General features: G+C 44.4%; 1 protein-coding gene across 5 annotated transcripts in view; it reads right to left on the reverse strand.

Annotated features, from left to right (window-relative positions):
- The window catches only part of ARHGEF25 (Rho guanine nucleotide exchange factor 25), a 980382-nt gene that overhangs the window by 125835 nt on the left and 828294 nt on the right, over positions 1-26253 (reverse strand). For all 5 annotated transcript variants that reach the window (XM_085654592.1, XM_085654593.1, XM_085654591.1 and 2 more), the window contains one exon: positions 23006-23056. In XM_085654592.1, coding sequence (XP_085510718.1) covers positions 23006-23056 — 51 coding nt within the window. The remainder of the gene's footprint in view (positions 1-23005; positions 23057-26253) is intronic.

Below are 26253 nucleotides of genomic sequence, written 5' to 3' on the forward strand. Positions count from 1 at the left end.
AGCGCGGCAGTTCTTCTCTGAGTCTGACTCTTACTGAAAACAGTGGCTGCCTGCAAGACGGGGTTCTTACTCTATTTCCTCTCCTTTCTTTTATTTGCACCCCTGTGAAATGGATCCAAAAAAGGAAATCACTTTTGCTGCAAATCAATGTCGTATTTTTCTGACATTTAATTCCAAAGTGCAGCATCGGGAATAAAAGTTTAAAAATATGAAAAATAAATAACTAAATAAAGTAAGACAGAGTGGTAGCAAACTGGCCAGATTTATTTTATTCACACCCAAACACATTAGCGCCACTTTTACAGAGTTTGCCAGTGAAGCGCTATTTTTGTTGTCTTGGCTTTGTTTTCCCTGGGCTTGGAACTAGTGCACCAATCCTGGAGGTACTGCAATGTGAGGATTGAAAAACAAAATTTGTACTGCTGCTCTGCATCTAGGGATGTTGTCTTTTTTTACCATACTGCTTACGTTTTGTAAGGATATAAGCAATGGCCATTGAAATGGGTCCATTCAGGGCCCTTTAGTCATGTCCTTAACTTTTCAGACAAAAGCACTCACTGATTTCTGAACAGTGAGTGTAAAAGCGTTAAGGTAACCAGGTTGTTCCTGCTTACATTTCACATGGTTTGTAAAATTTTGCATCCCCTATGATTGTTTGCTTTTTCCAGGATGCTGTCACTTTTTTTTTTGTAAATGTAGGCCACATATTGCTCTTGCCCAGTGTGTAATTTAAATTAAGCCGCATCCAGATGTTTATAGCTGGCAACAATTGGGTTGTAGTTGAAGGCAGTCTGAGTTTTTCTCAGTGGGACAGTATGGTGTTCAGTGGGGGAGAGGATGTGGCACTATGGCCAGAGCTGCTGAATTTGGAACTCGGGAACCAGGTTCAGCCTTAATCACCAGTCCTCCAGACCACTCTCCTGAGAGAGCACTATCTCATGCTAGACCTTAGAAGGCTTCGCAAGACATTAGAAGCCCCGGTGTCGTAGCACCAGCAGGTGGACCCTAGCATGACAAGTGTAGGTTAACTTTCAAAGCTTGTCCACCACTATTCATACTGAAGTTCAACTCCAGTCTTGAGGGCAGGCCTATGGAGCAGCACACCCTAGAACAACAGTGACCCTGTCACTGAGATCACAGGACCCTTGAGAAGGGCCAGCTCTAGGGCGGTGCAACCGGTGTGACCGCACCAGGTGCTGACTTTAGGTGGAGGCATCATTTTTCTATGTAGTTCTTAGTTCTTAACTTATTACAGTCTTTTACCTCCGACCTTGTTGAATTCAATTTTTCTTCTATGGCCTTTGTAAATATAGGACCTACATTTACAAACGTTGCTAAGGATTCTGTATGGTCCCGTTATTTGCCAACTGTGTCCACAGGCGGACTCGGAGCGGAGGAGGTCCATGAGGTAAGTTTTGAGGGGATGACACCATGAGTTACCCGCACCGGGTGACACCAACCCTAGTGGCGCCACTGTTCACCCTTACGCACATTTCGCGAAGTATCATGTCCCTATCCATAAATTTCAATATTTTGGCGAAGATAGGCCTAGGTGGGGCCCCCGGTGTGGGTCTGGCAGCGCGCGGTGTGCGCGTTCAATAACAAGGCACTGACAGAACTGCGTCGCCGGTATAAGGTCTGTTAACCAAGTGGTCAGGAACGCCGCTACGTTGGTACCCTCCGCTCCTTCCGGAAATCCCACGAAGCTGAGGTTATTGCGTAGGGCTCAGTTTTCCACGTCATCAATTCTCCACAGCATGTCCGCAGTGGTGCTATGCATGTCCCTCATCTCCTTTCGTAGGTCTTTGACGGCGTCCTCCACTTCCGACACACGGGTCTCCACCTTCGTCACTCTTTCAGACACGTTATGTTGATCTTGACGTAGGAGCGATACCTCCCAGCCAGTCCAGAGAGGTGCCCATAGCTGTGTCAGGCACAAGTGGGTAGGCACCAGGATCGTCTATGCCTCCCTGAGTGCTGGAGCAACCAGGGCCACACTCAGTCTTCAGCAGGGGCCTCGCGGGCAGCCACCGCAGGGCACTATTCACTCAGCGTGGCGCCGCCGAAGCAGAAATGTGTAAGTCAGCATGTCTCTTTCATCAAAGGCCTTGCGTGTTCACAGCCGACGGACCCCAGTGCATCTGTCTCGGTTATCGGGGCCTCAACTCAGGAGCAGAGGGCCCTCCACTCCTCTCCACAAAGGTAGTTACATCAGTCCTCGGACCTACCAAGACGGCCCCGGCAATCCAGGCGCTCCGGCCCTCCGGGGAGGGGGTGGTCACTTTCCTAATTGGCCCGACGGCACTCACCACAGGGCCCAGGACGGGGCCCGAGCGAACCAGCACCGGAAACCTCCACACCTCCCCCGGTGTGGCAGCAGCAGGAGCTCCGTCCGGTCAGTTCCAGGGATTGTACGGAGACCCACCAGGGTGCACATGCTCCCTCATGCGCCGTCCCCGAAAATCCAAGGTCAGGATAAACTCTTCGTCAGGGTGGGGGAATCTTCCCTCTGCCACCACTTCGGAGACCACCGGTGTTCGCAGGAATCCGCCGCCGACAGGGAGGCCACGCCATTCACGAGGTGCATTTGCGTGCCGCAAGTCGCATTACCTAGGCGATACCAACCGGTCTCTTAGGGGCGAGGGGGGGGGACCCATTTCACTGCCTCTTCAGAAAGTCCCCCACTGCCGGGTCCTTGCAGAGTGCCCTCCGTCCTCCATCTAGGCCGCCGGAGAAGGTCCAGCGCTCACCCACTGCGGCGGGCCGCCATCTTTACTCCACTCTCCGAGAACAGCCGCCGGGACAAGATTGTCTCACTACGGTGTTCCAGGCACTTTTTACAGGCTTTCACTAGGCGGTAGCAGGAGCAGCACTCCAAAAGGGCTATTTAGAGCGTAGTTGTATGCGGTGGATACAGTAGGTTTTAACACGGATTCAGGGCTCCGACGGGAGCTGCTCTTCAATACGTCTTATTCGGCCATGAGCTAGGCCACGCCCCCTAGAATTTCAAGCATCTCTTGACGTCTAAAGAGTGTAAATCCCTTTCTCCCGGCATCTTGGGGTCTGGAAAAAAGGTTTATAGAATTACTGGTTAATTGAGGTGAAAGTCTGATGGGACTTTTGGAATGAATTTAGGGTTTGTTCGAAGAATTACCCTATTGCTCCTAAATTGAAGGAAAGGTTCCTGAATGGTGAGAGCCAGTATCTCACTGACTCTTCTGGGCAGCTTTCCAGGACAGAAATTTAACAACCGCTTTGTGAATGGGCTCAAAAGGGTCTTTTATTAGTTAGTGTTCGGTTGCCAAAGAGGTGGAGGAGGATCACTGGTGGGAATAATCCCTTGAGGTAATGTTTGACGAGTCTGCTAGACCATAATGATGGTGATGTGGCTGAACGCCTGGAGAGGGAAATGGCTGCTAAGTGGATTTTAATGGACGCATGAGCAAGACCCGATTGTGCCAGGTGCAGAAGACGAGGAAATATTTATTTTGGTGAAGATGAAAGTGGATGCACATTAGCACTTTGGCACCAGATGCAAAATCGTTTCCATTTGAGGCGATAAGTCTTATTTGTACTGTCTGCATGAGCTAAGGCTAAGATGTCCCTGCAGTCTGGTGGAATGCTTAGATGTGCAAATTCGTTGAACTCAGGAGCCAGGCTGACAAGCGAAGTGACTTGGCAGCCAGGTGCAGTACTTGGCCCAGGCTCATTGTCAGTAGAGAGGGTAGTGGCTTCAGCTGGATTTGGCGCCTCTCTGTTGGTGTGTCCATGTTGGAGCAATGAGAATGATCCTGCATGGTTCGTCTTTCATTTCCATGAGGAGTCTTGGGAGGAGAGCAATAGGAGGAAAGGCGTAGGCAAAGATTCTGGACCATGCGATTGAAAACACATTCGCCCACAACCCGGGTTATCGATGCCAGCCTGCGTAAAACTGGCAGTTTCTGATCTCGTGCATTGTGAAGAGGTCCAGATTCGGTTTGCCTCACTGGAGTAAGACATTCGCCAGGATTTTCGGATCGATTGCCCACTCATGGCAAGAGGTCGTCAGTCTGCTGAGAGTGTCAGCTAGGGTATTTTGCTTCCCTGTGACATGTTCTGCTTGTAGATTCACTTTTTGACAGATCGACCATTCCCAGATACTTTGTGCTTCTAGGAACAGCAGATAAGATCTTGTGCCACCTTGCTTGTTGTAGAGCAACATGGTATTATTGTCCATGTGGATGAGCCCTGCAGAATTTTTTATTCTGGGAAGGAAAGCTTGCATGGATAGATGTACTGCCTTGAGCTCGAACAGGTTGATGTGGAGAAGTAGCTGAGAAGTTTGCCATTTGCCACTAACTTGTAGATCCTAGAGATTAACTCCCCAACCTTCTAGGAAATTGTCAGTGGTGATGACCAAAGGAGAAGCCTGAGTTAGAAAAGACAGGCTGATTGACAAATGTGCTTGCTGCAGCCACCAGGACATGACATTAATCATGCCCGAGATGACTTGGATGAAGTCATTGAAAGATCCTGTAGCTTGTATCCATTGCCTGTCCAATTCCTCTTGTAGTCGATGCATGCGCCGACAGCAGAATGTGACTAGAGGAATGCAAGATTACATCATTCCTAGGAGGGACTTATAGAGGTGAACGGAAAGTGACTTTTTTCTTTGTACCAATTGTGCAAGAGTTATCAATTTTAGTTGTGTCTCTAGTGTGAGATGTTTTTTATTGAGTGTTGTATTTAGTGTGGCCCTTAAAAATTGTATCCTCTGTGATGGGTGAAAAACTGACTTCTGAGGATTCAGGGTGAGGCCCAGCTCGCTGAAGAGGTTCATGCAGGCACTTGCTGATCTCTGTGCAGCCTGGCAGGAAAGTGGTTTGAAGAAACAGTTGTCGAGAGAAGGAAACACCTGATCTTTGTGTTGTTTCAGAATGGCAAATACAGATGCCAAGCACTTTGTGAAAATGTGAGGGGCGGATTTTAGGCCAAAGGAGAGTCCCTAGAACTGGTCATGTCTGCCAGCTACTGTGAATTTTTAGACATTTTCTGTGTTTTGGGTGTACATCTTGGAGATCCAGGGCTGCACATAGTCTCCTTGGTTTAGAAGCAGCAGTATGTCCTGCCGTGTTACCATGCAGAATATCTATTTCCTGAGATATGTGCTCAGGTTACTCAGGTCCAGGATAGGTCACAAATCCTTTGAATTCTTTTGGACTAAGAAAAAACAGGAATAGAAACCTTTACCATTCTGAGCTCTATAGCTCCTTTTGGAGCATGGTTTTGACCTCCAACTCGAGGAGTTGCAGATGTTTTTGTGTAGAGGTTTGGGGTAGGGTTGGTGGTGGCTTTTGGATGAATTTTAATGTATGGCCGCACTGAATAAGGTCTAAAACCGATTGGTCAGTTGTGATTTCTTGCCAGCATTAAAGATCATTGGTTATTCTCCCACTGAGGCAAGGTGCAAGAAACAGGGGAGTAGCCAGTGCCTGTAACACATCATTGACGGTGGCCGGTACCCTTTCCTTGCCATGACAATCTTCACCTTGGAAGTGGTTTATTTTAGGCCGTTTGTGGTGGTTGTCTTTGCTGGTATTGGGGATGAAATGGCTGAGAAGCTGTTAAATATGTGGAGTAGCGATATTTCTGGTAGCCTCCTCTGTAGGAGGGTTGTCCTCTTCCTCAAAAACGGCACTTTTTTCTGTATTGCTGGGTCCCAAATGATTCAGTAATGGGAGTGTCTGTTTTGATGGCATGGAGGGTGTCATCGACATGTTTGCTGAAGAGGGCTTCGCCATTGTAAGGAAGGTCTAAGATCTGATTTTGAACCTCCGGACTAAAGGAGGTGGCTTTGAGCCTGCCCTGCCTTCTTAAAACTGCCACTCCTGCTAGTTGTCGGAAACCAGTACTCGCAATATCCATGGTGCAATCAATGATTTCAGATGAAGTGCGCTCCCCTTCCTGCAAGACCTTCTTGGCTTCAGCCCTTATGCAATTGGAAAGTTTGTCTATGTACAGGGCGATACCCAACCAAATCTGGCGATCGTATCTTCCAAGACCAGCTAAAGAGTTTACGTCTTTCACTGTAAGCGCTGACATTGAGGAAAAACACTTCCTAATGTTAGCAAGGCACCTACCCTCTTTGTCTGGAGGTGCCGATATAGGTGGTGAATGTTTTTTTGAAGGGTGCTGGGTTACTACGGATTCATGTTTGGGATGCCCAGTGAGACATGCAGGAGCATCTTTCGGGGCATTGTATTTTTTATCGGGCGCGTTAACACAACATTTGTTGTGGCTGGATTTTTCATTTGTTTTTTTATGCCCTCATCCCGGATGTAGTCTACAATGGGTGTAGCCCTAATGCTCTTTCGGAAGGCCTCTTTAAAATTGTAAAAAAAAAAAAGGTTTGTCTGTTTTGAAGGCATGGGAGGTTTGAACCTGCTTGCTGCTCTTTCTAAAAGGTTATCAAAGCCCCTAATTCCTCGGAAGGAGAATCCGCATGAGGCGGAGTTAAAGATAGTCATCCCATTCAGTATGAGCTTCACGCAGCTCATCCTCCTCTCATCATCTGAAGATGGGTTATCCAGGAGGGGAATAGTTTGCGGAGTGTGCCTTGTAGATGAAGGCAGAAGTAATGGTTGTGGTGCTTGAGGGGATAACTGCTGCACAGGTGGAGACTTTGCAGATGGGGCGAGTGTGCCTAGTGGAAGGCGAAGTTGGTGAGAAACACCTTCGGTAATCTGTTAGTATGAACTGCAGATCAGAGACTAGAGATGAAGGAAGACATACCATCTCCTCTTGATATTGCTGGTGGAATTGCTCTTCACAAGTGTAGTACCCCTGGTCGCAATATTTGTATTCATTGTCATTCTGATGACATTTCACTTGCAGCTCTGACAGACTCTGTTCAACGCCAAAGGGACCTTCATTATTAGAATCATCCTCATAGAAGAGGTGGGTAGGTAACAAAGGTGACACCTTATTGGGTGAAGTATGTTCTGGTGTGAGATGTTTGAGTTTTTGTTGATGGAGTTTTTCTGTAAATTTTACTCTTGTTGACGATGATGTTGTCGAGGTCTTGGACAGCGCTTTGAGTGATGACGCCGTTGAGGTCGATTTTGTTGTTTATGGAAGTGTCATCATCAATATCGTCATCGATGAGGTTGGAATTATTTTGAGCACTGACAGTATGGTAGTTTGACTCGTCGACGAGGAAGCCGCCATTGAAAAGGGCGAGGCCGTAGACAGCGTGGTTAACGTAATGGTAGTCGAGGTCGGAAACACTGCTGTGGGTGTCTTCGTCGTCGACAGAGTCTAAGAGGATTTTCTTATTGACCGTGAAAAACACATCGACAATATCTCCATTGACAGAGCCGATAATGGCTTTTGGAATTTGTGCAGAACTTGAGGAGGAGATGTTGGAGGATCAGACCTTGAATTTTCAGATCTTTTTAAAGAAAAAGTTGATTCTCCCTGCCCCTTTTGCTTTGAGGAAACAGCCTTTTCATGTGATGACTTAGATGGACTGCGTTTCCTGGCAGACGTATGAGGGGTCTTTTTAGAGGATTTTTAGGGGGTTCCCGAGAGGAATGAGAATCTGAAAGATCTCTCTCTTTTTTTTTTTTTGAGGACGATGAAGAACACTCATTGTCATTATCACCTGACACAGGCTCCTTTCTGGTTTTAGGTTTCTGGAGCCATAAAAACAGTCAGGGGCGGTGCGTCCATTAGGGCGCTGGGGAGTTGCCCCACCAGCCGCACGCGCCAGCAGCTCCCTCGGCGTCTCAGTTTACTTAAGTTCAGAGACACTGAAGGAGAACTGACAACAATCATGTCTGTCAGCATGATGTGGGACCGCCCAACCCCTTCAGAATCTGAAGGGGGTGGGCGGTCCGGCATCATGTTGATTGACAGTCATTGTCAGGGGCAGACAGCAGCACAAGTGAGCATGAGTGGGGAAGGTCGGCAAATTTTTCCACCGTGCCCAGTCATGCGCACTGGTGTCTGCTCAGGCTGGCACATGCCTATTAGGAGAGCGAGGGTTGAGCAAAGGCTCAAACCTCGGTCACCTAATGGGCTGGCGGGCGGAGAGTAACCGTGCCCTAAGTCAATCCTGGCGCTGCTCCAGCACCAGGATTGGCTGACAGGGGTTGCTACTCACTTGCCAGCACTGCAGCAGTGATGCAGCTGTTGAAGGTGCCAACGGACCCGAGGCGGCACAGACCAGGTAAGATTTTTATTTTATTTAAACCCCCCCCGCGGGACACCCCCCGCAACACTCCCCCCCACCCGCGAGCCGTGACTGCATGTTGGCTTTTTACACATATTTTAAAAGAATCTGCGAACATGTAGGAATTAGAGAGGTGTGCTGTGCTCAGATTATCTGGCATTGCATTAAGACCCTCATGACTTGTGTCTAAATTCATGCAATATGCCGCTTGAGATAATAACCACCCAGTATTATAATATATATTCAAATTGGTAATACTAGGATTCAAAACTTCCAAGGGACTATAAACGATATCCCCCATAGTGCCACCTGAGGCTTAACACGTGGATGTCAGTACTACCGGGGCAATTTCCGCATTTGAACCTTTGATTCCTGCCTCTTTGGAACTTATACAAGCCACCAACCCGCTTGTAGGATTCATCTGAGACAGCGCCTAATGTCCTTGCTTCTTGCCACTTCTTGATAATTCCAACAATGTCTTGGATGACCCTTGATTCATGATCTGTGGTTGCTTTTACAGAATTACGACACGCAGAGAGAGAGGGAGACTAGAAATGGTTTCCTTGAGTCCCTCCTCTCCTGAACATAATGTTCATTGATTTTTTGAGAAAGCATTAGCCATAATGTCTTCAAGGTAATATGGAAAGATACTGTGACTGGCAGACACAGCAGTGTAAAGAATCGCTGTCACCAGAATTTCAGCCTCTTTGTCACATGTGTAAAGTGAAGATAGTTCATTTTATTTACCTAGCCAAGTGACAAATAACAGGATGTGCTTTACTTTACTTGTGTGTTGTTTAACTGCTAACTCGGTTTGCTCATATTGCTGTTTTACGTCACTGGTTGTTGTCCATCTGAAATTGCTGCTTCCTTGAGCGTGAGTTTTCATGGCACGAATACGCTGCTATGAAACAGAGAATTATCTGTAGATTTTTGAGCCTTGACATTTTTCTGGAAATCTAACAGACAGAATCACCGGATTATCCATGTTCAGGAAGATCTGTTTGCTCCTGGAATCCAGCCATGGATTTAGCTCACCAGGTGCTAGCGATGAAGCATATATTCTAGTACAAACTACGCAAAGCACAGCGGCCAACAAAGCTCACAGACAGATTGCTAAGAGTGCCCAACTAGGTAGCTAAATTAATATTTAAATCTTTGGAAATTGGATCAAATTTCCTTGGCTCCAGTGAGGTCATGGCTCAACTTGCAAATTCTTTGTTCCATTCTCAAGACCATCTGGAACAAAGGTCCGGGCTGCTTGTAAGATCCTGCTGCTCGCTGCTTCACAGCCAGGAAACCCTGGCTAATAAACTTGCAACTGATTCACTAGTGCTACTGTGGTGAACATACACCGCTGATGCACGGCACCCTGTGGCTGATTTACTGTTTTATGTGTGGCTGCTTGTCTGTGTGCAGTTATGCCTGCATGTTTGTTCATTCGGCGTGCATGATTGTACATCTGCTGGAGTCTGTGAAATTGAGTGCCCATAGGCATGTTGCTCTGTGTGCATAATCTATGCATGTCTGTGCCAGACCTGCCAATTAATGGAAGATTTTCACCGTTTGAAGGGAGGGTGTGGGGTCTTAAACGAGCAGGGCTTGGTTGCTGGGTGTAGTGCAGATCACACAGGCTCAGCCACTTTAAATTCACCGCCTCCCCTCCAACAACAAGCAAAACAAAGCATTCTGAGTCTGTCGCTGATTTGCTTTGGATGTTTCACAACCCGTAAAGGTCATGCTGTGTGGTTGATTGTGTTTACCGCGTGGTATCGGCACTTTTAAACGGTGCTGTATAGATTGAAAAAATTGTTTTCAACATGCACTTGAAACTACTTCACAACCTGTTTTAACCCTCTGAGCTAACTTACTGAAACACCACTGCGTGGCCTCTTGTTTCGACCCGCTTTTACTTCCAGTCTAATTCTGAAGTTGAGGCGAGTGCATGAAATATCACAAAACAAAGCTTTGGTTTGCTTATTTTTAATAAATATGTATTGGCTTGGGATTCATATTTAAACACAATCTATCCCCTTTTCTGCTCAGATAGGCAAGCAGAGAAACAAGCCACAGGGCCACCCCTATTTAGTAGCCAATGCGCCAATAGTTATTAGCCTTTAATTGAATTTAGGTGGTACTCCAGCTCATTATTAGTGTGGGTATGCTCACCCGGCTATGCAGAAGTTTCAAAAAATGATACATGGCCGATATTTAAGGGTTTGGGTTAGAATGATTGGCGATCTCTCAGTTGAGGCTATGATTGGCATGCCTGTGGTTTATGCAATGTCACACTTCTCAGGTTAAGCTATGATGAGAACACTCACAGGCTTATGCTTTCATTACTGGTGCATTCCTTGATTTATGCAATGATGACGGACACACCTGGGTGGTACACCCTTCATTTACAGTATGATGAATGGCACTTTCTTCATGTTATGCAAAATTGAATGGCGCACCCCTTCATTAATAATATGAGATGGATGTCGACATAAGCTTCATCAATGCGGATGATGACTTTTCCTGCGGTATAAGCTAAGATAATTTTGACACACACCTCAGTTTATGCTGAGATCATTGGTGTACTCCTCAGTGTATACTTTAATAATCAGTTTACCCCTAGGTTCATGCTTTATCGAATAGCATCACCCCCTGGTTTAAGTTTCAATGAATGGCGCAGTACCCCAGTTTATGTGTCAGTGATTGGGCAACCCCTCGGTTTATGCTTTAAAGAACTGTGCTACCCCTAGGTTTATGCTTTGATGAATGACAATACTTTTAAGTTTTATGCTTTGTTGAATCAAGCTACCCACTGGTTTATGCTTTGTTGAATGGCGCTACCCATTCGTTTAACGTTTGGACACAATGGTACAACCCCTAGGTTATGCTTTAATGAATGGTGCTACCACTGGGTTTACACGTTGATGAGTGGTGTACCACTGGGCCAGTGCTTTGATGAGTGGTGTACCACTGGGCTTATGCTTTGATGAGTGGTGTACCACTGGGCTTATGCTTTAATGAGTGGTGTACCACTGGGCTTATGCTTTAATGAACTGCGCTCCCCCTTGCATGTATGCATTGATAAATGGTTCTACCCTTGGGTTTATTCCTTGACCAATACTGATACCCATTGATATGTGCAATGATGACCAGTGCACATCTTGGTTCATGCTGGGATTAATGGTGCTCCCTCGGTTAATGCTTTATCAAATGATGCACCCCTCGGTTTATTCTATGGTGACTAGCGCACTCTTGCTTTTACACTTCACGGCGCACCCTAGGGTTATGCCGTTCCTCAATGTGCTCATCAAAAGCAGAGCCTCTATGTTCTAAGTTAGAACACAGAATTTCACTTAGAGGAAGGAAACGATTACTGCACGGGATCGAGGGTACCGGTAGTGTATAGCCAATTTGTGAATGCCAGACCCATTGATTAACTCGTAGTCTAGTGTGTCTTGGGAAATATGAGTTTCTTTTGAATGGGTTTCTTTTGTGGGACCATTGAAATAGCTCGCTATATTGTAAATATATATATAGATTTGTCCATTGAACTTGTTCACATCGCTAACTAGTGTTTTCTATTGGAAAGGGTAGAACCAAAGCAGTCTTGCTTAGTACCCTAGCCCTCTTCAGAAGTCAGACTTGCTTGGCAACCCAGAAATTCTCTAAAATAATGTATGAGTTTTGTTCTATGAATGCCTAGATGAACTGAATTTTTAGTCCATTTATCACAGAAATAGTGCTGAAAATCGAACCAAAAAGATGCCAATTGTTAAAAAAATTCTTCACGGGGGGAGAACCCCCCAAGCCCCCCTTATTGCCGTCGGGCTCACTCGCTGCACTTGCTCGCAAACATTGATTCATTCTGCCTATGCCCCAACAGTTTAAAATTCCACCAGCTGTCCCTGAAAACAGTCTCCCTTCACAGTCTATTAAGGTCCTTGAATAAAAGGTATGAGAAACCCTGCAGTCCTTGGCCTTGTGAGATGTATAAATGCAGTATATGCAGTCTTGATGAGGGTCATCAGAATAAAGTTTCTTTTTACCATAAGTGTTACTGGGTAGGAAGAGACCTTTCTTTGGCTGTTCTGGCGTTTGAAGAGTCAGATTTGGAGCAAAAGAAACAAATATATTCCCCTATGAGGGAGTCTACATTTACTAGACTGAAGGACTGGAGCTTCTCACAGGAGTGTGCCAGATGGTGGTGTAAACTGATTGGTTGAAACTTAAGTTTGCTCGCTTTTTTAACAAGCATTTCCAATGCAATAGGTTTCGCCTTTACGCGAGTTTGAGCTAATGGCATTGTAAATGACAATGCCTTTTATTTATATTTTGGTTTATAAAACATAAATAAAAGGCATTGTCATTTACAATGTCAATAGCTTATATCGCGTAAATGCGACACCTATTGCATTGCAAATGTTTGTTTCTGGTGGCACTGTGATGAGGCAAAGCCGGAGAGATGGTAAAGGAGGTGAGAAGGAGGAAAGACAAATGGTGGGAGGGGAAGGAGGAAGGAAGAGTTTATGGTGGTGGGACCTGGTCCAATATCGAGCAGGCAAAGGAATTGTCAGGAAAGAGAACAAGTGAGGTTAAGAGAGGAATAAGAGTTATCATTGGAACTGTTATGTTTGAGGCGATTTGGGGAAGAAAATGTTAGGATAGGGGATAGTTCAGTACTAAATTGTTAGGAACACTGAGTAAGATGTTTGTGCGGCTCAGCCTTTGCAGGTGGTAGTAAGCTTGCTCCCAATAAAGAGGCCTTTTGCACATAAGCAAAATGGAGTGACGTAGTGGTTTCCTCCCAAATGCACATTTTCCCAGTTACCCTCCGAAAGTCGTTAGCTGTGTGGGTGAGGGACATAAAGATTTTGGGGGCCCTGGGCCAAACGTATTTTGGAGGACCGGGACAAAATGTATTTTGGGGGATCCTGTTCGGAATAGTTTTGAATTTTTATTCAGTTTCAGCTATTTCATGTCCTCTTTGTCCAAGTCACAGACAATGCACAGGCACACTCATCCAGATTCTAAATGTGTTTATAACTAATATTCAGGGATAGTCTCGTGTGTTTTCAATATTGTAACAGCAGCAGCCCACTAATATTGCAAATAATCTCTGGGAAACTCTCCCATTTCTCATATGTGAGGTCCTTTTGTGATCTAAAAGAAACGTTTCATATGAGTGTTGCATAAAACATAATCACAACATTTCTGTGCAAAATGACTGTAAAAGACGTGAGAACACATCAACCACATAACATTTTTTTAAAGGAAAACGGTATTTAAAACAATAAGCTTAAGAATGATTCGACGTCATTGGGACAAGACTCTGCAGAACGGAGCTGGCTTTATGAAAGGCTGGTGCCCTGGGCCGCAGCCCACTTTGCCCATACCTTAAAACGTCTCTGGCACTGAGAATGCGACTGGTTACGCAGTTGCGGCTACCCTCAGCAATTTAAAGACTCATTCTTGAGTTCATGATACGTTGCTATGTTGCCAATGAATAAACTTCTGATTGCGATTCTGCCGCTAATCATTTTAGAGGTGCTTTTGTGTGAAATTAGATTTAACAAATTCCCTCATTATAAGTTCATCTTGGAAACAGCTTGAATCAAAAGTAGCTTAGCCAGCCGTAGCAGGTTTTCCTCCTGTTGTAATAATAAAATGACCCTGTTCCCTATAGAATTCCTTCAGCGGCGCAGCGCAAATGAAAAAAATTGGCGCAAGTCCAAGGTCAACCGTTAACCGTGATTGGTTTCGGTTTTGTGTTAAGAGCGGTTATTTTCTCATTAGTCAAAGAAGAGCTACTGCCGTAGGGAGCAGAGAATTCCTCCAGTTCCATACCGATGGTATTTTCAAGCTTTATCAGTCGCAGGTCAAGAAAGCATTATGTTTTCCTTTCACTGCTGATCACGCGACTGGTGAAAGTGATGTGGAGGAGGTTCTTTGCCAGGACAGCTGGTTGGCGCAGTGAACACTTCCGAGTCCTAGCAGACACCTTTTATGCCATTACGCTCCACTTACGTCTTAGTTCGTTATAAGAGAGCGAGGGAGATCTGCAAAAACGTGGGGTCCTTTTTTTTAGCCCTCTTTCATTTCTAAATGTAAGTTTATTAGGTACACCGTGAAAGAATGGTCAATTTACTTCGCCCATATAAGATCACCAGCAGTGATAATCTCAGTGCCACAGACAGGGTTGCCACCAGTAATTGGGAAAAAGGCTTTAATCGATTTATAATACCTGAATGAAAAATTTAATTGCGCGATTATTTAAAATTATTTGCAATATTCCAAAGACAGTGCAATCATGTATTCCCTTTTTAAATTCTGCACTTTGTTTAATATTTAAGAGAAATAGTAAAAGGTATAGGCCCATTAAACACACCGCTTGACACTTGTATCATAAAACAAACAGTAAAAATAAAGAGCCCAGCATAACAACTCTGAGAAGAAGAACAAGCAGAACGAGTGGTGCGCACGCCACAGCGAGCGATGTTTTCAATTATCGCGCCAGCATCTGGGTACGATAATTGAAAACAGATGTAGGCGTGCGGGTAACAGACACCAATAGGCCATGGGAGGAGCAACGCGACCGCCTTTGGCCTATTGCGTGCTGTTTTTCTGAAAAAGACAACCTCAAACGCCAATACCGTGGACCAAAAGGAATCGCACACGCACGAGCGTGTGCGACTCCAGGGTCCGTTTTGGAACCCTCCACAAAAGGACTCTCGCCTGCACGAGCAGTGCTGTGCACTGCATCGCTAGGCTGCGCACTGCATCGCTAGGCGCAAGATCTAAAAATGACTATGAATTGTTACTAAACTAAAGGGCCTAGGGCCTTTCTAGTCTACAGCTATCATTGCATTGCTTTTCTAAGGTACTGTGGGAATCCCATCTCGATGACAGGGAATGACTCAAGCATGTAAATCTATGAAAGATCTAATACTGGAGTAAAGTGAGCTAAGATGCAATGACATGCTGAACTGGCAAAGATTGGTACAATTGGGTCTCTTATCAAGGCCAGACCGGGGTAACAAATCAGCCCAGGCACTAAAATAAAAGCGGTTCCCAATAGCTAACCAGATAGCTACAAAAGTGGCGAACATCTGCAAAGCAGGTCAATGTTGACACTGTAATGACACCCTATATGGGCTGTTTGCAAGGTATGGGTATCACTGCATGCAATGTTTTTGGTAATATCAGTGAAATCAAAAGTGAAAACAGGGCCAACTGGCCATAAAACAGGTCCACAAACTGCTAAAAGAATGACCCACACACTGATCTCTTAGACCGACACTGCCTGATTGCCCTATAGGCCAGTCCAACCCTGTCTGTTATAGCTCAAACGCTTCCTGAGGGTCTAAGAAGGGCATTCTTGAATTTATATATATATAGTCAGAAATAAGGTTGTTTCACCTGGCGTCCACCTGAAAAACCCATTTAAGCCTTACACAGGCAACATCCCTTCTGTAGTTGTCTATGTCTCCTTCCGTATTGGGTCTCTCAGCCTTTCAATTGTTCTGAGCTTTTGATCTCCATGTGCACTGTTGTAGTTTATATCTTTATTTGACCCTTTCCCACGCCACTTCCAGTATAAATAAACATTGGCATAGCCAACAGGTCTTGCCTATTTGAACTATCGAATTGAACTCTCATGGAGTGCTGGAAGAAAAAGGAAAAAGTAGATTTCCTGAACGTGAGCAGTGGAAGGACACAAGTCAAAGGATGGTAAAGACAAACACAAGAATGAGAAGGTAAGTCAACAAATAAGATGCAAGCTAATGATAGTGACAAGAAAGCAAACCAAGGGTAAGCAATGGCCTGGCTCTAAGCCCACTGTGAGTTTTGGAATAGTTTTTTTTTGTCAAAACAGTCTTTAATAAATGTTTCAGCGCGTACAGTAGTACAATACCATATATCACACTTGCTGTATTACAAAGGGTTCATTCTATAGAACAAGTCAGTTGCCTCTCACTTAGGAAGTCGTTTTAACAGAAGGCACATTTAAACAAAAGTACCACTGAGAAACACCATTATGTAATTGCAGTCCCCCCCAAGACTTCTCATCCCCAACCCAACTAACTCTCAACAAAGGTGCATGGGAAAACATCTATCAGTTCTTAGAGAGTAGGATCTGCAAAACCGATCAACGGACTGCCTCCCTCTGCCAAGTCAGCCCCATGTTGCATTCCTAAAATTTGAAGAGATGGAGTGCTCGTGTTGGGCATGCAGACAGAGGAAGACCTCTTCAGATATACTCCACCAAGGGACCCCATATATTTTCAACATTTTTAAAGGAATCAGAGAGCACTTCTTCCATGCGCTTAATAGTGACAGCCTGCCATAGGCTGGAGTGCCACTGCGTCAATGATGCCACCTCTTTTCGTTTCCAGGCGCTGCTACCGCCATTTTTGCTGCACCTAAGCATAAACATAGGATAGATCTATTACCTATAGTCTGGCATTTGAGGATATCAGCCCGTAAGCCCAGGAACCCAAAGCCCCTCAGCAGTCACGCAGGTGAGCCTCCAGCAGCAATCATTCCAGGCGGGCTGCTATCTTGTCAGGTGCCAGCCAAAGAGAATCCTCACCAGGCATGTGTCGTCCTGGGAGGCAGGACCCAAGAACAGCCGCTAATCGATCAGCGGCATGCAGCTATCTTTGAACAACACTTGGGAGGCTTCGGTTTCCATTTGGAATAGCACGATATTGTTCCGATTAGCTGCTCCGGTAGGAGCTCTCAGTGGGTATGACGTACTCAACCATGTTGCAGGCCACGCCCCCTTACTTAGAATCTTGACTCATTGTCATTGTACAGTCTTGTGCTTGCCTTCCCCTGCCCAGGAGTGTGTCTCATTGCCCTCACACAACAATGTTTTGCACTTGCACAAGATTTCCATTATGGTTGAATTGTTTTGAACTGCTAGTAGCTGTCAATTGCGGTGACATAGGTTGAGGAGCCTAAAGGGAAATGTGTGGATTTCATTACAAGACCGGAGGCTACATTATGCATTAATCTTTTAATGCAGATCACAAGCAGCCGCACTACATCACAAAGAAAACAATTCTAGAATGCAGTGAACAAATGGTATAAAAGGCATGAGGAGCAAACAGACTTCCTCGCGGCTCGCAAGCAGATAAGTTACCTTCTCTTGTTATTTCATTGCCTTTAACATGTATTATGGTTTAAAAAAAAAAAAAAATTATAGATTTTTAAAATGTACTCTTTATACTCTTTACTGTTTTCTTTCATGTTTTTTTATACTTTAATCCTTGCAGGTGAACCTGGGTTTCTCCCCCATCCCTTCACCCCTCCCCTCCCTCGACTTCCAATCTATGGTCGTCGAGTCTTCCCCGCCCTTCCCTTTCCCTTCCTCACCGAAGTGCCTCTTTCTCTGGCGGGCCCGCACTCGCTTCACTGAGGCGCGGAGTTTTGAATTAACTCCTTCCCCTCATTCTCTCAACGTCGCGCCATTCTTTTTGAATTATTTTCTTGTGTAATTACCTAAATGAGATAATCTTCATTTTGGGCAATTTTTGATACGCGCTCGCTACGTCCTCGCGAGCGCGTCTCCACTGCTGAGGAATGCAACTTAGCAAAGGTGCCGTCGCGTCCCCCGCTTGCCAAAGTCCTTTCTTCTAATTACACTCTCTGGCAGCAGCTGAGCTCGAGCGATCGATTCAGTTACATCGCTCTCGTCAGCTGCTGCCGGAGATCGTTATCTATACTTCCCATATCTAATCTCAAATGCCATAGCCATAAAAAAAAAAGGGGGGACCTTTATTTGGCCATTTATTTAAGTGAAAAGAAACCCACACTCCTACAAAATAAGACAAGGCATCTTATTTTTTAACCTTTCTGTTGCCAACATAACAAGGGAGATTGTAAGCATAGCTTATCAATAATCAAGTATTACTATATCTGAACTTTACTCAGATGACGCTACTGCTAGCTCCCCTAATCACGCCAACGAATCTTCTAAAAACTTCCTGGAAAGAGAGATGAGATCTTGCATGCTAAATACCCTTAAAGAGGTGATGTCCTCTAAGAGATCCCTTACCTTTGATCATGATGATCTCCCCGACGATGTCGCTTCTCATGGCAAAAGGACAAAAAAGTCCAAACACTCCGAGCCTCTTTCTGATTGCACTATGGGAGGTCCTGGCACCTCAATTGATTTGGGAGGTCCTAGCACTTCAAACTTGATGGGAGGCCCTTGCGCCGCAAATGTTACTGGTGTCCCTCGCGGCACAAATTTGATGGGTGTCCCTCGTGGCACAAATTTGATGGGTGTTCCTTGCGGCACAAATTATAATAGTGCTCAGAATGATGCAGACACTGACGCAGAGGAGGAAGAAAGTTTCAAGAACCCCTACGACGAATTTGTCCTGGATTTGGACGACGAAGACCTTGATTTTAATAACCCAGTTGATGTCGACTCATCCTCCTCCTCTAAAAATGCTATCCTCAACCCCCTAGGAGAGGAAATGTTCTCCCCTCTCAACATCTCCCACCCCATTAGCTCTAAATGGTTCCCTCAGGAACATGTTTCATAATTTATTACAAGATGGCTCAGAAATTCTCTTGAAAGAGAGACTATGAACACCCTTAAACCCGAGTGCCCAAGACCCTCCATACAAGACAAGGTTTCTCAAACCCCTAACCTCGACCCTGACTTGATTAAATTTCTATTTAAATTGGGCAAAGACCCAAGGAAAGGTCTAGAGAGAGCCCTTAAGGGCTGCCAGGATCGCCTACTTGACATCCTTGGGCCCCTCACCAGGATTTTAGACTTAGCCGAAGAATCTCACATCTCTAGCACCCCTCTCGACGTCAACCTCATTCGGGGTTGGAGCCAAAGAGCCATCGTCCTTCTCGGCAACGCAAATTCAAGCCTCAACATTGAAAGGAGGAGAACCATCCTTACGAAGATCAACCCAAAGCTGGGTGATCTAGCTGAAAAGGAGCCCTCTGATAACCCTAAGGGCCTCCTCTTTGGCAAAGACATGATCAAATCAATAGGAAAGTATATCGCTACCTTTACTGCCCTTGACAGGGTTCAAGCAAATATGAAACGCGTCTTCAACACCAACCTTTTTGGACAGGCTGGAAGAAGGGCCGCTCTTCCGGCCGTGGCAACCAACAGCCTTTCTCAACCTTCAGAGGAACAGGTAGAGGTTTCTACACATCCAACCAGCAATTCTATCCTCAACGAGGGAGAGGATCACGAAACAGAGGTTACAGATCCCGTGGAAATCCCAACAACACCAATCTTCAAAGTAAGTCTTCCTCTTCCTTCTTCTTCTTCTCCCCCAAAGGTAGAGGGCAGGCTAAAATACTTTTACCATATATGGGAATCTCTAACTCAAGACCCCTGGGTTCTCGAGACCGTTCAAAATAGACTTCATAGATCTCCCCTTTCAATCACAGACCCCCAAACCTTTAATCCTTTCGGAAGACCATCAAAAGATTGTCGAAGAAGAAATTTCTTCGATGCTTCAAAAAGGCGCTATTGTAGAAGTCCCATGGTCTCTAAAAAGATTTGTCAGCACTCTTTTCCTCTTTCAAAAAAAAGGAAAAGGGTTGGAGACGAGTCATAAATCTTCAGGAAGTAAACAAGTACCTAGTTTACAGACACTTCAAAATGGAGAATATTCACCTCCTGAGGGACCTCCTTCTGTAAGGAGATTGGTTGGTCAAGCTGGACTTAAAGGACGCTTACTTTACCATCCCTATGGCCCAAGAACACCAACCCTTCCTCCAATTCATCTGGAAGAAGCGTCTTTTCCAATTTCAAGCTCTCCCCTTCGGACTTTCCTCTGCCCCTTGGTGCTTTACCAAGATTATGAGGACTATTGTCTCTCTTCTGAGAGAGAGGGGTATTCGCCTCATCATTTATCTGGATGACATCCTCATCATGTCCCAACTCTATTCACAACTTGTGAAAGACCTCAATACTACCATGGACCATATAGAAAGTCTCGGCTTCATTATAAACAGGGAAAAATCTATCCTTAACCCCTCCAAGTCCCTGGAGTTCCTCAGCTTCACTGTAGATACCTCGAGCTGCCTTCTCCTTCTCCCTACCAAGAAAATCGCCAAAATTCGCAAAGAGATCAGGTCTGTTCTAAAACAAGAATCTCTAACCCTACGGGAGTTAGCCAGACTTCTAGGCCTCCTTTCCTCCTCCATCCAAGCTATCTTTCCGGGACCTCTGAATTACCGTGCCCTTCAGAGATTAAAAGGAAAGGCCCTCAGGTCTGGTCTTTGGTACGGAGATCTTGTGACCCTAGATCAGGAAGCCAGGTCAGAACTCTCTTGGTGGCTGGAGAATTTGGATGCCTGGAATGGAAAAGCAATCTTCGGTTCTGCATCGGAATTTGTCCTGGAATCAGACGTGAGCCTTCACGGTTGGGGTGCTCCCTTCCTCGAGCAAAACACCGGTGGTGCATGGTCCCTTGCGGAATCCTCCCATCATATAAACTTCTTAGAACTTACAGCAGGCTTATACTCCCTAATGAGCTTCAAACACTCACTTCAGGGCAGATCCGTTGTTCTGAAGATGGACAACATCTCCGCAGTCTCATATATCAACCGCCTTGGAGGGACAAGATCAGCAGACCTCTCCGATTTAGCCAAGAAACTTTGGATGTTTTGCTTAGAACACAAGATTTCCCTGAAAGCAGAATACCTCCCGGAAAAGTCAAATTTTTCTGCGGATTGGAACTCCAGATTCCTCTCAGACTTCAATGACTGGAAACTCAATGTGAACGTTTTCAATGCTCTTTCACTTTTGGGGTCCACTGGATGTGACCTTATTTGCCAGCAGATTGACCTTCCGAATGCTGAAATACTTCAGCTGGATGCCGGACTCGGGCGCTCTAGCAGTTAACGCCTTTCTCCAATGCTGGTCTCATCTTCGGGCTTACGCCTTCCCTCCCATTGCTATGTTTCAAAGGGTCCTACAGAAGGTCAGACAAGATCAATGCTCCTTGGTACTGATAACCCCCTTTTGGCCTTCTCAGGCATGGTTCCCGACAACCCTGGAATTGTACTGCGACATCGCCTTCCTGATTCCAGCGGTCAAGGGTCTGGTTTCAAACGCAGACGGAGAAGATCACCACTTAATTCTTTCAGGGAATTTGAACCTTCTTGCTTGGAAAGTGTCAGGCAATCCAACGATATTGTCTGGACTTTCGTCATCAGCTCTCACTCTCCTCAGAGAATGCTGGGCACCAGGAACACACTATAGATACAATAACATTTGGAGAAAATGGTTTTGTTGGTGCATGGAGAGGAACTTGGATCCCGTGGAGGCTCCTATCGTCAATATAGTTAATTTTCTTGTCGAACAATTTGACAAGAGCCTTTCTTATAGATCTATTAATTGCTATAGGTCAGCCATCTCTGCTGGCCACTCCCTTGTCAATGGTAAGACGGTAGGTAAGAACGTTATCATTTGTAGAGTTCTGAAAAGCATTAGACTGAAAAGACCTCCTAGACCTAAATACCAATCCTTATGGGACGTTAGAGCTATTTTAAACCTTTTTTCTTCTTGGCCGGATAACGGATCACTGAATAGAAAATCTCTTTCCATTAAACTTGATACCCTTTTATGTCTAATTTCTTGTCGTAGAGTTTCCGATGTTAAATGTCTTGATATTTCGAATAGATCATATGATATGTATGGTGTTAAGTTTGAAATCTTTAGAAGGACTAAAACCGTCAGACTCTATTTTTTATCCTCGTTTTGATCTCTGCAAAAGACTACGTGCCGTAGACTGTATGAAAGAATGTGACTCGAGAATGAGAGATGTTCGCCCTCAAGATGCTAACCAACTTCTTATCTTGTTTGTTAAACCTTTTAAACCAGTTGCTACTTCCTCCATAGCTAGATGGGTCAAGTCAGCAATGAGCCTTGCTGGTATTGACCTTTCTAACTTCCAAGCCCACTCTCTCAGAGGTGCTATGGCCAGCAAATCTTTCTGGTCTGGTGGTAAGTTGCATGATATCCTAAAAGCGGCCGATTGATCTAATGCTTCCACTTTTGCTCGTCACTATTGTAAAACGATTGAGCATATGTCTGATGTTGTTCTTCAAGGCTATCAACATGCACAATGTAGCCTCCGGTCTTGTAATGAAATTGCGATTCTCCTATTAGCATGACCAGAGAATCTGGATTTCATTAAAGACACGGAGGCTATCATTATCCCACTCGTCCCTCCCTTGGACAGAGTACTCTTTGCATTGGTTATTACTGTATGCATATGATTATATTGCCTTTACCGCTAGTTTATGACCTTTTTAACCTTTTCCTCATTCTTTTCGGATAATTTCACCTGATGTCTTATTCTCATCACCCTTGGATCCTCCTCACTTCGTTTTCTCCCTTCGGAATCCTGTTTTCTTCACTCTCAAGATCAAGTTGGATCTCACCTTTCGTTGAACTTTTGTTGCTTCGATTCATTTAAAAGAGGCAGTCTGTTTGCTCCTCATGCCTTTTTTACCATTTGTTCACTGCATTCTAGAATTGTTTTCTTTGTGATGTAGTGCGGCTGCTGGTGATCTGCATTAAAAGATTAATGCATAATGATAGCCTCCGTGTCTTTAATGAAATGCAGATTCTCTGGTCATGCTAATAGGAGAATCACAATTCTAATGCCTCCTAAGTGAAGCTGATGCAGTCAGTTACTAAAAAGTGTACATGCAATGTGTTTTCAAAACAAGCTTTACACAGTTTGTATAACACACTGAATAGAAATAAAAAGAGAACAATAATGGGAAGCAAGCGCTCACCTCCAGCTGAGTAATATCAACGCCTGCTTTGCTGTAATACTTCAAAAAGTCCTATGTGGGGTAAGAAGAAATAATAGAATTCAATACAAATATACATGTGGTTTCCTTCAAGACCTTAATAGTGATGTATTTCATAATAAGGAACAGCTGCTATCTACAGCCCAATGTGATTACATAATTGGAAGCACTCTGCCTAGCAAAAGGTTTTTGCTGTATCTCTTTGCTACGGGCAAGTTCCCGTACTACTATGTTTAAGTGTTAACAGGTGGGAATCAATTCCACTCACTGGAAGGCAGTGTCACTCACTGACTGACAGTGGCATTCCAGGGTAGTGTCACTTACAGGAAACACTTTTGCCACTGACTGGAATGCAATGCCACTTATTGAAAGGACATCTCAATCACTATGAGACAGTCTCACTCACTAGAAAGTAGTCTTCATGTGAGTTAGTTACTCTTCCTGTGAGTAAACCATCCTTCTAGTGAGTAAGTTTAACTCATACAAAATCCTTGACACTTAAACTGAGGTAGTCCAAGTCAATGAAAGGTAGCATCATTCACTCAAAACAAACACTAGCAATGTCAAAAGGTCTGTCTTATAAACAAAAGTGCCTTTTCAGTCACTGATAGGTTTAGGCACTCAATAAGCGAGTATACATGGTACTATACCACTCATTCTTGCACTAAGGCATCTTTTTATCCACCCACTGACTCATTTTTACATTCACTAACTTATACATTCACAATAAAACATATACACAAAATCAACAATATATGGAAGCTAAATTACAAGAGTAAAAGTAGAAAAGAAAAAAATATTATACCACCTAAACATGTCGGGCATATGGTTTCGGTAACAAACAAAATGAATGACAGTTGTGGGAGGCCATCTTGGAATGGCACTCTACATAGTATATCATTGCTTTAAAGATCCACAGAGGCAGCCACATTTAGAACCGAAGTGTAGGCCATCTTGGTCAATGGGTTGACCAATGCCATTTTATGATAGTTGCCTGGTTTAGAGGCAGTGGCCACATAGGATGACATGCAGTACAAATGATGAAATGAGCTATAGGCAAGCAGGCCATTAGGACTGGGGAGCTGTAGTATGGTTCAAAACTAAAATAAAAAGGAGAAGGAAAGAAATGAAAGGGGGCCTGAGAAGGAAACAATAGAAAACTATAGGACTGACCAAACAGCAGTGACACTGAAGCTCCCTTATTTCAGGCAGGAGTGCATGTGTAATCAGATAAACGTATTTACTCACAGGATAAGGATAGGATAGGAAAGAATGTATTAAGCGCACTTATACCCGAGGGTGTCAAGACGTTAGGCAGACGGGGGTAAAGGGAGGAGCGTAAGACAGCTAACTAGGATGAGAAAAGCCATGTTTTCAGCAGCTTTCTGAAAGCCGGAAGAGAGTCTGCATTGGAGATGGGGGAAGGCAGGGAGTTCCAAAGTTTGGCTGGCGCTACTGAGAAGGAGCGCTCACCCCATCTGGCCCTGCGGTATCTTGGAGAGATCAATTTTGTCTGGGAGGAGGATCGCAGAACTCTCCTGGGGGTATACCATTGGAACATGGTTTGCAACTTCAGTGAGCCTTTACTATGCACAGCTTTGTATACCGTGCTCAGAACCTTGAAGGAGATACGTTGCTTAATGGGAAGCCAGTGCAAGGCGCAAATCTCCTGCCTAGCAGATAGTTGCTTTGGAATGCTCAAGATCAACCTTGCTGCTGCGTTCTGAACAACCTGGAGTTTGTTCATAGAAGTTGCATTGATGTTTAGGTATAAGGCATTGCAATAATCAAGCCGGGAAGTGATAAGTTTGATGATGGTGGACTGATGAAATTCAGGCGGGATGAAGGGTAATACCTGTCTGAGGATCTTTAAGATATAAAAATAGGTAGAGAGCCATCGACTGAAGTTGGCTGACCCATTTCCCTACGCTTTACACTGTCCGTAGATGGAAGCAGAGAGCACGACAATCATAAAGACCAGCGAAGCAAAAGGGCTGACCAAAAACCCTCCAAAGTATGTGTTTGTGTATATACGTTAAGTGTGTATGCATGCATGTATGCACATATGTATATAATTATTAATACATATTTTTTTATTACAAAATGCTGTCAGACAAATTAGCCTGTCAGGCCTTCAGAAGGGATTCTAGCAAGAATTATTACAGTGCAAATCTTCTCTCATTAGAGTTTGTCAAACGGAGTGATCAACCCTTGCCTACAGAGTTAATAATCTGTGAGATTTCAAGTAACAAGATAGATGCAGGCTTTAATACTGTGGAATAACAATATACCTTTTAAGGTCTACTGGCCTTAAAATATGAGTTTCTTAATAAACAAGTCAGGTCTATTTGCCTATGTCTTATATTTTCATAATGAACAGATCATACCTATACCTGAAATATTTGTTCCCAGTGAAGCAATCAGGCCTACATCCTTTGTCACTGGATTGTCCCCATAACCATCTCAGACTTACTATATTGAGCATAAGCTTTCCCACAAGGCAATCATTAAGTAACCCATAGTATTTTGCAAATATGTTAAAAATAACAGTTCTACAATTAATATAAAATTCCCTCCAAAGAGAAACTAATAAGGATTTTCATAGTGTAAATCTTCTATCACCGTGGTTTGTTTGAGTGGCCCACCAATACCAAAACACTGGCCTGCTGCTGGTAGTCTTGGAAATTCTGTGCTACCAAATACCTGCCAATAGGCTTTAGTTTGATGTTATAACAATCCACCATTAACAATTAGTGTTCAGTACACGCTTTTCACAATATGTAAGTCAGGCCTACTTGACCAATCCACCATTACCAATTTGTGTTCAGTACATGCTTTTCACAAAATGTAAGTCAGGCCTAATTGACGTAAAGTCCCTAAGGTCCGACTTCATCTTACGTGGGCCTCGACTCAGTCTTGACTAGAGGAGGTCGCCATCTTCCTTGTCTCACAAAAAAGGAGTCACCATCTTTTCCGATTCATGCAGAATCATTGTCATGTCTGCCATTCAACACAGTTTGACCTTATCTTTCTAAGAGCAGTGAAAGCGTCAAGCCCTTCGATCGAGGACATAAAACCATCAATGAGACATTTGTCTGGGTCAAATGTCTACTTTCCACCATGTCAAGGTTAATTAAAAAGACATGCAGACATATCACCAAAATATTGTAGTCTGAATTTGCATCCTTTACCTTATACGTTCATAAGAAAACGTCTAGGATGCATACCGT

Source organism: Triturus cristatus, chromosome 4_1 (assembly GCF_964204655.1).
Source record: "Triturus cristatus chromosome 4_1, aTriCri1.1, whole genome shotgun sequence".
NCBI lineage: Eukaryota > Metazoa > Chordata > Amphibia > Caudata > Salamandridae > Triturus > Triturus cristatus.